This window comes from Alosa pseudoharengus, unplaced genomic scaffold, assembly GCF_046254945.1.
Source record: "Alosa pseudoharengus isolate Yale_2024_CS ecotype anadromous, Long Island Sound unplaced genomic scaffold, YU_APseudo_1.1 YU_APseudo_1.1_scf_2, whole genome shotgun sequence".
Classification (NCBI taxonomy): Eukaryota; Metazoa; Chordata; class Actinopteri; order Clupeiformes; family Clupeidae; genus Alosa; species Alosa pseudoharengus.
In genome coordinates, this window is record NW_027468663.1 from 50,451,046 (window position 1) to 50,463,058 (window position 12,013).

At 44.3% G+C, this 12,013-nt stretch overlaps 1 protein-coding gene across 1 annotated transcript in view; it reads right to left on the minus strand.

Annotated features, from left to right (window-relative positions):
- yes1 (YES proto-oncogene 1, Src family tyrosine kinase) overlaps positions 1–12,013 on the minus strand; it is a 35,612-nt gene that overhangs the window by 13,320 nt on the left and 10,279 nt on the right. The window contains exons 2-4 of the mRNA XM_076295411.1: positions 9,070–9,360; positions 4,465–4,564; positions 3,857–3,955 (exon numbers count right to left, since the gene is read on the minus strand). Coding sequence (XP_076151526.1) covers positions 3,857–3,955; positions 4,465–4,564; positions 9,070–9,352 — 482 coding nt within the window. The 5' untranslated portion in view covers positions 9,353–9,360. The remainder of the gene's footprint in view (positions 1–3,856; positions 3,956–4,464; positions 4,565–9,069; positions 9,361–12,013) is intronic.

A 12,013-nucleotide genomic window follows, 5' to 3' on the forward strand; every position in this document is an offset into this window, starting at 1 on the left:
AATGAGTGGGACCGTGGCTTATGCCAGGGCCAAGTGGGGAAGGCTTGTAAAACTCTCACTGTTATCACACATAAGGAGTGTGGACTGATTTCCCCTGTGCTCATGAGTCACGATGGCACTGCTCACGAGGAGGAAACGGAGGGAGGGAGATAATGATGGAGGGAGACAGAGACGAGTGTGAAGAGAGTAAAAGAGAATGACCGAGAGAGAAGGGGGGGGGGGCAATCAAATGATACTGCTTACTGTATTATTGTGAACTAAAACAGTTCATTAAAACAGTTCACAGTAGCATTAAACCTGGCCAGTATCAAGAAACAAATGTGTCTGCTCATGTTTCTGTTTTGGGGCTAGATTCCTATTCATCACGACGCTAACATTACTTTAATCTAATAATTGGTAGCCTAACTGTTGGCTGTAATGTCAAATAATGAAATGCATTTTGATTTATCTGAAATATATTTCAAAAATAAAAAAAAATGTTTAAGTCCAAGGTCTATTTAATAGAGTGATGCGATTATGCAATAAGATTACATGTCACAACATGGTGCAAAATTGCCTGAATTTTTCTGTTCGGTATCAACCTATGCAAGCTCTTTACAAATCTGAAGAATAGTGGAGGAAAACAAGTGACTGAGGGGGCTAGAGTGAAGATAACTCATTATAAAGTATTAAAAAGTTGCTTAAAGGAACACGCCACCCAAAATCAGTAGTAATATATGTTCTTACCTTAACTTTCACGAGTTGAGTCATACCTCTCCCGCGCCGGTAGGTGCACTCAAACGCTCTGTCGCGCGGCACGAATGTGTTAGCATGTTGCTATGCTAGCGGGCTCTGCCGTGGCCGTACAGAGAGGAACATAGCAGTAATCAAACACCTCCATTTTTTCCCTACTTAAATACAGTTGCACGAGTAGTTGATAAAAATGTGTACGTCACACAACATGAAACGTGGCGATTTTCCAAGCGAATAAACAGGAGAACTACAATGTGTGGCGCAATAGCACTTGGGAGTACTTCGACCTAGCGTGGTAATATTATTAACACCTAATTGTAGATCCTATCCACCACAGAGTTTAGAATCCATGCTGGATCGACCCTCAGCCTCTCCCTCCCCTCTGAGCGAGAGAGAGGCACACACACTAGAGATGCGCTGATGGGCTATTATTTCAACCATAACTGCATAGCAAAACTTATCATCCATCAGCACCAAAGTTAGTTGACCAATTTTCAAAACGGCACCCGCCCACCATCCGTTGGTTGTTTTAATGTAGGCTATATGGGTGATGCAGCGCTGCTGACATGAGGCTAGAAAGCCCTTGCCTGTTCTAGAAAGACTGATCTAATGCAGCAAATATATTAAAAGGCTGAAGTCGTAGCCTACATTGGCTAGGCCTATCCCCAGAATATCAGCAGCAAACTCAGTCTCTGTCGCGCAAAACAGTCTCCAAATAAAACGCACAACGGCCTGTTGCCTATTCTGCCATGCAGCTTGTGACAATATATCGTCCAAAATGCTTGATTGCATTGCATTCTCCACATTTTTAGCTAAATTTTCATGTACCACATCAGCATTTTTGTTCAGTGAATCTTTTGTAAATTGCTTTACAATTACCGTCGGGCCTACATGCCTATTGCCTGGCTTGCCTCAGCTTCGGTCACGTCCTTTTACAATTTTATCATTGTAATAAAAAAACGCAATTTGCCACATAATTTCAGCATGCTCCTGGCCTAATTAATGCCTATTGTACTTTATTTTTTGCAAAAAGAAAGAAATCCTTGATAAAATAACAAGTCATTCACATTATAGGCTACTTTACACATATGTCAGGTTGACTGACAAGCCTGTTCTGAAGACTCCCATTCATTTTGACTGCACGAGCGCGTCTTTTTCAGACAGACATCGCAATTCATTTTATAGCTCCGACTCCATTCATTCTGAAAGTCCACCGCACAACAGTGCAACGTGCATGTTCACATTTTTAGTAACAACCGCCAAACTTGCTTGCTTGCCTTACACATCTAAGTTTTCTGACTATTTTTCTTACCTTCTTTTTCCGCTGTGGATGTTATTGAGTTTGTAGAAGTTTTAGCTCTTACGTTCTGAACATCTCGCACTGCCATCGCCCGATGTCATTTCTGAGTCATATCACTCTCTGTCTCTCTTTTAAATGCCTATACCCTGAATGGTAGGCTACAATTATGGTTTTTATAGGCTAATATCTAAACAAAATAACCCAGGCAGTCTCATCTAGGATATAACACAGGTTGAAGTCAACGTCAAGTTGGTTCTATTTAGGGAGGTGAATGTGTGTAAACATGACTCAGAAATGACATCGGAAGACAAGCAGTGAATAGTGGCAAGAGGCAAGCCGAAGTCTGCTGACAAGGGCCCGACGGTAATTGTAAAGCAATTTACAAAAGATTCACTGAACAAAAATGCTGATGTGGTACATGAAAATGTAGCTAAGAAATGTGGAGAATGCAATGCAATCAAGCATTTTGGACGATATATTGTCACACGCTGGCAGATGTGCGTTTTATTTGGAGACTGTTTTGCGCGACAGAGACTGAGTTTGCTGCTGATATTCTGGGGATAGGCCTAGCCAATGTACGACTTTTGCCTTTTAATATATTTGCTGCATTAGATCAGTCTTTCTAGAACAGGCAAGGGCTTTCTAGCCTCACGTCAGCAGCGCTGCATCACCCATATAGCCTACATTAAAACAAACAGCGGATGGTGGGCAGGTGCAGTTTTGAAAATTGGTCAACAAACTTTGGTGCTGATGGATGGCTGATGGATGATAAGTTTTGCTATGCAGTTATGGTTGAAATAATAGCCCATCAGCGCATCTCTAGTGTGTGTGCCTCTCTCGCTCAGAGGGGAGGGAGAGGCTGAGGGTCGATCCAGCATGGATTCTAAACTCTGTGGTGGATAGGATCGATCTACAATTAGGCGTTAATAATATTACCACGCTAGGTCGAAGTACTCCCAAGTGCTATTGCGCCACACATTGTAGTTCTCATGTTTATTCGCTTGGAAAATCGTCACGTTTCATGTTGTGTGCCCTAACATTTTTCATCAACTACTCGTGCAACTGTATTTAAGTAGGTAAAACGTGGAGGTGTTTGAATACTGCTATGTGCCTCTCTCTACGGCCACGGCAGAGCCCGCTAGCATAGCAACATGCTAACACATTCGCGGCGCGCGACAGATCGTTTGAGTGCACCTACCGACGCGGGAGAGGTACGACTCAACTCGTGAAAGTTACGGTAAGAACATATATCACTACTGATTTTGGGTGGCGTGTTCCTTTAATAAAGGGCTTGTGATGTGGTTATTCAGGTTGAGAGGGAACCCCAACAAGAAAGTACAGCGCAGGCCAAGTGAGCCGCAGCAAAGGTAACAAGCAGAGGAGAGAGCCAGAGTTATCTGGAGAATAACAGACAGAAATCAGACCACAGGAGAGAGAACAGAGGGGGTTAGAATGAGAGAAAGGGTGTGTGAGACGGAGAGATGGGGAGAGAGAGACGGAGCTCTGTGTGGCAGTGGGACAGCGCAGCCGGGCGGTGGGAGCGCAGGCGGGGCACGGGGGCATCAGGGTGGGGCAGAGTGCTAATGGAATGCCCGGTGTAATCTCAGAGCCACAGAAAAAAAAACCTTTTGTATTCCAGTCATGCGTTGGTTTTTCGGCCTGCTTGTCACTGCAGCCACCGTCACCCGGCCCTCTATTCGTGTGACCGCCCACATCATGCTCACATAATTACCGCTAGGAGCAGGCAGGGAGGCCAGCCGATTGGTCGGGGGGATATAAGGGGGGGGGGGGGGGGGTGGAGAGCAGGAGTGTCAGGGTGCTTACTCTTCCGCCTGGATGGAATCGGCTGGAGCCACGTAATTGCTGGGAATGTAGCCCTTCTTCCCCGTGTTGATAGAACGCGCCTCCCACCAGTCGCCCTCTCTGTTCAGAAGAAAGGGAGAGAGAGAGAGAGAGAGAGTGTGAGTGTGTGTCACACTCACAGGTCACTTAAAAGCATTCATGTTATTAATACACATTAAACCATTTCGGCATTATAAGATGGGTCAGCAAGAACAAAAAAGACTACGCTCCGAAGAAATAAACAAAGCACACAGATTACAAACGTGTCACACAATTCAGCTGACAATTTGTTTATTTCAGACAATTTGTGTATTCTGTTTATTCCAAACTAGGTTGCCCCGTGACCAGATGGCCCATTAAAGCAAAAGGCATTAACCCAGACAGATTTCATCCACATCAGGCCCGAAACACAACGACGGATTAAAAACAAGCATTACAGTCCAGGCCCATCCCATTCCGGCTGCTAGATCATCTCCCATGTCCCAAACACATGGAGTTGTGCAATCTGCGTGCTGGCCTAAACAATAGGTCTGCTGGGGGCAGAGGGTGTGTGTGTGTGTGTGAAATGGGGTCCATCCGTCCAGACTTACGTGTTGTTGATGATCTGAAAGCGGTCGCCCTTCTTAAATGAAAGGTCATCTGACGTCCTGGCTTCATAGTCGTATAAGGCCACAAAGAATGTCACACCACCTACAGAAAATCATCAAAATTGCGTAATTAAAAAAGCGTAATTACATCTTGTCATGTCAGACATACAAACAGCATCATGACTACGAGAGCTTGTTTATCAAAAAGAACCAAAAAAAAAAGAGCTCCATATAAAGCCTCAGCTACTGTTGATTCAGTGATCAGAATCTTCAGGATGTTTACTCAGTATGTGTCTACCTCACATCCCCAGTGTACTCTATTATACAACTTGTAACAATTTTGGTGATAAACTTTCCTGATATGAACCGCAAAACCCACATAAGGTAAGATATCCACAAACCCTGCCAAGGGGACCCTTGATCATTGCTGTTTTCTGCTCGAATCAGCACTGCTGCTTTGAGCTTAATGTTCACAAAGAACTGAATTGGCTTTGAAACCTCTTCAGTAGATTTGCTGATCATTCCAATTCACATAAAGGCCAAACAAACACTGTCCAACTGATGCCCAGACAGGTGCGGTGCTACTCACCTGGCTAACTGGGGCAGCCGTGGCCTACTGGTTAGCGCTTCGTAACTGGAGGGTTGCTGTTTTGAACCCCGACCAGTAGGCACGGCTGAAGCGCCCTTGAGCAAGGCACCTAACCCCTCACTGCTCCCCGAGCGCCACTGTTGTTGCAGGCAGCTCACTGCGCCGGGATTAGTGTGTGCTTCACCTCACTGTGTGTTCACTGTGTGCTGAGTGTGTTTCATTAACTCACGGATTGGGATAAATGCGGAGACCAAATTTCCCTCACGGGATCAAAAGAGTATATATACTTATACTAACTGCACTCCAGTGGGTATAAATGGGAAAGAAGAGTGCACTGGATGGCTCAGGTACTATGCTATGCATCAATGACCCTGTGTATTCAGAAAGAGGGAACTGTCCTGTGACGTGTGTGAACTCTTCTGTGGAGTATAGCGGCTGTGTGCCTAACTGTGCAGTGATGATGACTTGATCTTACAGTATTTATGTGGTGCTGTGCTGGGAAGTGTGGGTGTTGAGTTGTGTTCATCTCTGTAACTTTGCTGTGGGCTTGAACATGTCGTCTCTACGAGCTGGACTGCAGCAACATGCCAGGACAGTCCGTGGAGATGCACGCTGGGCGCTGTAGTGTTAATCTGCTGGGAAAAGCTATGATGTGCTGTGCTATGCTTTCCTCTGCAGGGGGAGATTGAATGGCTGGGATTAGACCTCACCAGCCCTGCGGGACTAGATTATCCGTGAGACGGGGGGCCGCGGCCTGTGGCGGTTACAACCTTTATCCCAGAACTGGAGGCATATTACATGCACTTACTGACTTCTACTCCACTTCCAGGAATTATAATAATAATAATAATAATCTTTATTTATATAGCACTTTTCAAAACAAAGTTACAAAGTGCTGTACAATATCAACATAAATGAAAATGCAAATAAGACATAATAATATAACAATCAAATAATATATACTAATTCAATTAGAACTTAACATAAATTTGAAAAAGGAAAATAAACTTACACTGAAATAAAACTTACTGAAATAAAACTTGACACTGAAAAAAAAAAAACTTAGGATACTTAGATAAAACTTAGATAAACTTAGGATAATTAGATTTGATACCAGAAGCCGTAGTACTGCCAACCTCATTTTACAGGTAAAATCAGCACCTTGGAATTGCAAATTACAATTACGAAGTGACAATCGTTTCTCTCTACAGCGAAACGTATGTAGTATGTGCCAACATCATTCTTATGCCACAAAAGACAATTCTTACCGGGACAGGCCTAGTTCTCGCAGTTCACGCTCAGTCCATATATTTAAAAAAATTGGCTTTAACCCATCTTAACCTGAAGCTCTAGGCCCATCTTTCAACTACCAAAGTGCACATGGATTGTGAGACCATGTGGCAAACACCGTTTTTACCTTTCACAGATCAAACACACACAGTTTTAAAATGACCCTTCACCTCACCAGCGAAGTGTTTCCAATAAGCAGCAATAGATAAGAAACAGACTGCCCAGTCTCTGGTGAATGTTAAGGCAACACTAAAAATAAGACATCCTCATAAAAATAATCTGAAAGGCATGGTTAGGTTGGTTGGGTGTTGTGGTTGTTGTATTGAGTACTCGGTGCTTCTGTGCTTAGCGGGTTACAGACAAAGGTCAGCTCACATGAACACCATGGCGTGTCACAAGTTACTAAGGATTAGGATTCGGGGTGGCGGCAGGACAACTCAGTCGGGAGTACAACCCCAGACTAGAGAAGCATTGGATACAACCCCAGACTAGAGAAGCATTGGATACAACCCCAGTTCAGGGGAACACAAACCCAAAGAAGGCTACGGGAACAGACTGTGATATAACTCTTGGTCACCTTGTAAGCCCCACACAAGGAACAGTATGCCCAATAGGAACACAACACAGGGTACAAACAATAGCTTTCCCTACACAATGATACCAAAACATAATGAAAAGACATACAGTAGCTGTATGACAACAGAGTAGCCTAGAAATCTAGATGCACCCTAGCGGCAGCAAATTACATTTGCTTCCAGGGCTAGTCAAGCAACTCTCTGTTGGCTTGTGAGCTCGAAAAATTCAACTTCTATCAGGCCAATCAAATCGTGTATAGAGTCGTTAGGCGGGCTTGACATAATGATTGATGGCAGAGTTGCAACGGTTTGGCTTGAATTCCCAGTTACTTGAAAACAAAGAAGATGGATGTTGCGGTTGGCCAACAGTGTGACACGAGTTAAGCTTGCTTTAAGATGGCAAAAGTTTGAACTAGCCAACTAGCTCCGCTGGTGGGAAACCGCATGGGACTCAATGCTGTCCTATTGCGTGCAGAGGGAATTTGAAAGACAACCGATTATCCCGCCCCTCGGACTGAGCACTGCGAACGGTGAGTGCCCAGACCCTACATTTTAATGTGGGTCTGGCTCGTCAGGCTAACAACAGAGGCTTCCAGGAACCACAATAGTGACCCAACTATGAGGCCTGAGGTGTCTTGCATCCTCCTCTCATACTCACACTAAGGTATGAGCTACACCAGGCGCGTAACTGAAGCGTTCCGTTCGCAACGCGTAAAATCCATTTTAGATGAATGGTCTATTTTTTTCGAACGTACGCCCCACTGTCACGTCTGGTGTAGCTACTTCCATTGATTAGAATGGAAGCTAATTGTTGCAGCAGACACAACGCGAACGGAACGCTTCAGTTACGCGCCTGGTGTAGCTCAGCCCTAAGGAACCACAATAGTGACCCAACTATGAGGCCTGAGGTGTCTTGCATCCTCCTCTCATACTCACACTAAGGATCCATAATATAACACGCATGCAAAAAAAGTCAGCTACCTTGGCATGATGGATAAAAGACATCAGTGTAAGTAAACATACATCCATGGCGTACATAACAGGGATGGAAATTGGCACATGCCAGCGAAATGCTGGCAAAACCTAAAAGTGGCTAGTAGGCTGTATTTCAGATACAAAATAATGAATTACTTTGTGTGAATTATACGCAATTTCAAGCCCATAACAGTTGTCGTCACATTCAGCAATGGTCTCCTCAGGACTGCTAACTGCCCATTCCGTCAACACACGGTGTTAAAAAAAAAAAAAAAACGTTCACTGTAGGCAGGTCAGGCTTCAAAAACTGGAATCAAACAAAGAGAGGGCAGCCTGTCCCCCAAACGAAAACAAAACCCTGCATTGAATATCTCTGGGAATACTGAAGGTAGGGGTGAGCTACCTCTCTGGTATGCTTTGTTGGGTCCTTGGTTAAAATATAATGTACCTTTATTTGCACAAAAGCATCTGCTAATGAATGTAAACATAAAAATACAACACAAACAAACATGACTTCTTGAAAATCCCTGACTGTGCCTTTAATTTCCACCCCTGGTACATAATGACTCAAGTGGCTTGGGGAGCCGTTATCAGTAAACAGCCAAATACAACACAGCACTCACAATACCACCTGCAGTCTGGCATTCTAGTATATCTATTGGACACACTCATTGTCAACTGTTAATCCAGCTTTCCCTTCAGAATCCAAAACAGACTTCACAGCTTCAGAAAATATGTACATACCACAATTTATTTTGGCCTGCATTTTATGAAATTGCAAAAGTACTGCTCTCTGAAAGCCAGTTTGTTTTGTTTTCATCCAGTTCTCAAGGCTTTCCATATGGCCTTGTAGTTCTCAAGGCTTTCCATATGGCCTTGTAGTTCTCAAGGCTTTCCATATGGCCTTGTAGTTCTCAAGGCTTTCTATATGGCCTTGCAGTTCTCAAGGCTTTCCATATGGCCTTCTGGCCTGATCTGCAGCCCAGAACCCCAAACACAGAACATTTGGCTACATCAAGAAAAATGAAAAATATTTTTACTTCTGTGTGTGTGTGTGTGTGTGTGTGTGTGTGTGTGTGTGTGTGTGTGTGTGTGTGTGTGTGTGTGGCTAAGAAGGGTGAACTCCTACACTAATACACAGCAATGCCTCCACATGGAGATGCCTAACACACCACTCACCTGTGACAACACCTGGAAAGGGATTGCTCACAGCAACCGTGGAGAAGGAGGACGACGCCCCACCGAATGGAGTGATGACGTTGGAGGAACCTCCAAAGGGGGTGAGGACACTGGGGTGACTGTTGTAGCTGTTGACAGGGCCCTTGAGGGCCGGCGACTGGCCCATCTGGGTGGGGTCTGGACCATAGTGGCCCATGTGTGGGCTCAAAGTGGTGGAGTTGGAGTCAGCGGGCCGGTACTTTGTCCCAGGGCCCTTGTCCTCTTTGCTCTTGACACAACCCATAGTCAAGCCTGAGTGAGAGAAAGGGAAGACCATTAGGGAGAGGACCACTAAATGGAAACTGAACTAAAGCACTGAAAAACACCAGCAGCAGGGACTTCAGACTGTGACTATAGTAAAACACACCTGGGTTGAGTTCAACAGGGACAAAATGTTGCAAAGTTTTTGATGGAACTTAAACAGTGGGGCACTAAACACTGTTGAACACAACACACAAGTGCAGCTGAGAAGGCTTAGAAGGTTTCCAGGGACACATTTATTCCGATTAGAATTGGAATAATGGTTCAATTGGAATCAAAACTAAATAAGATATATAGACATAAACACCTTGATCTAGGGGCGTAAAGGTACACGTATTTGTACCAAACCGCTTAGGTACAGGACGCTAGGTTCAATAAAGATGTGTGTCAAATGCAGTCTTTAACAGTACTCAACAGAAGTCTTTTTTTGCATGCAGAGCTGCAGACCAGGTTTCAAATTCGAGTTTCCACACAAACATGGCAGACCTTATGTCAGTTTACTTAATTAACACCAAAAAACATTTGACACCTTTTCAAAATACTATTCCAGGATATAGTATTGTGTAATGTGTTGAGCATCAGCAATATTGTGAGTGAATGTTAGGCTAGCAGCATGTACAGGCTTAGATGGCACAAACATGTGTTCTTTAGTGATGTGGGCAAGTATCTGTTTCATTTCTTTTTTCCATTTTCCATTCGTATCTTTCATCTGTAAATAACTTTAGATGGACACAATGTGCACACTGCCTTTTTAATATGGCAGGTTTTGTGTACACATCATGCTGATAAGATAGCATCTCTTGTCACACGTACCAGATGGTGAAGAAAACAGCTCAAAGCCTGTTGGACATCAGTGTACACTTTTTCTCTTTTGTATAAGTATATATACTCTTTTGATCCCGTGAGGGAAATTTGGTCTCCGCATTTATCCCAATCCGTGAATTAGTGAAACACACACAGCACACAGTGAACACACAGTGAGGTGAAGCAAACACTAATCCCGACGCAGTGAGCTGCCTCCTACAGCGGCGCTCGGGGTTCTCACTGCCTGAGCATTTACATAATATTGTTAAATTAGGAGGTGCAGGTAAACATGCCCCTTTCCCAACTTTTTTGAGACGTGTTCCTGGAATCCAATTCAAAATGAACATATATTTTCCAAAATATAATCGGAAAGACAAAAATTCAGCAATTCATGCAAATGCTAAACTGTTAAATACTGTCCTCAAAGAGTTAACTCTTGTGAAGTTGCTGTCTAGATTTGCATGTACGAAAATCTTACCATTTATTGAACATTCTGACTACACAACTACCAGATTGTCAAAATGGTTTTGGGATGGAGAGAAAGACTATCTTTGAGATGTGACAAGTCAATGTCATACACCATGCACAACATGGCCATACACCATGCACGTCTCCATGCTTTGTTACGCTTTGCATTTAGCTTTCTGGAATACCTCTAGGAAACAGAGGAGGCAATTGTTTACACAACCACAATAATCCAGCATATGTTCTGAAGTCCAGAGATCCTGTCAAAACACACACCCACACATGCACACACACGCCCCATTGAAACATATGTTCTTCGGTGAAACCTGAACCCCAGACACATCAGTGTTAGGAGAAGGATGTTGGTCCTGCTCGTGTTGAATTTGATATGGCACCGTCATTCTAACAGGCCGGTCGGTGGAGATGACAGCAGAAGCTTCAAGGGTCCAGCCCCAATCCATTTTACTTAGGTTTGTGCCAAACCCCGTCAGCAGACAGAGCTGCTGTATGTGAGTGTATGCATGTGTTTTCAGAGTCTGTCTGCCGTGTTCAGCACATGTGTGGTGGAATACAGAGCCTCAAAAAAAAAAAAAAAACAGGTGGCCCTGTCAGAGACCGAGGGGTATTTCAGTTCAGTTGTTGGACATTCAGCATGAGTGATAAGGCGCTCAGTGTGTGTACGCGTCTGTGTGAGGGAGAGACAGATAGAGACAGAGAGAGAGGGAGAGACAGATAGAGAGACCGAGAGAGAGAGGGCAAGAGGTAGAAAGAGCATTTGTGTGTGTTTGCATTGGTGATTATATCAAATATCAAGCATGTGTGGTGTGATATGAGACAGGGAGTGAAAACAAGTGGTTTTATTCCATGTAATCACTACTGCTGACACTTTAGTTTCCCTGCATTGGGACCAACAAACATTCCTATCTTAATAAGACAGGGAAGACTACTCCACTTGGCTACAACAAAAACAACAACAGCAACCACAAGCACAACAAGAACAGCATCATCCACTACCAGTCAGCCACCCGGTGCAAATAAGCAGCCCCTGTGGCTAAGAAGATAAAGGAGTGGATCTGGTGAGGAGAGATGGACCGCAGGCATGAGAAGAGGGAGAGAAGAGAGTGGACGCTGCACCATGCTCCATCTTTCTCTCTCTGACGCTCTCTCTGTATTTAGAGCAAGAGCCGGCCTGTGCTGTTGGTGATGACCTGGATCTGAGGCCTCCCCTGTGGCCCAGAACACGTAGAGAATAACGCTGTCCGACCCGGCCCTGACACTGAGCAGGACGGGACGCAGGAGAGGACAAAAGACGGGGAGCAAGGAAAGAGAGGGGGAAAGAATGAGAGTTTGAAAGAGTAAAGGTGAGAGGGAGAAA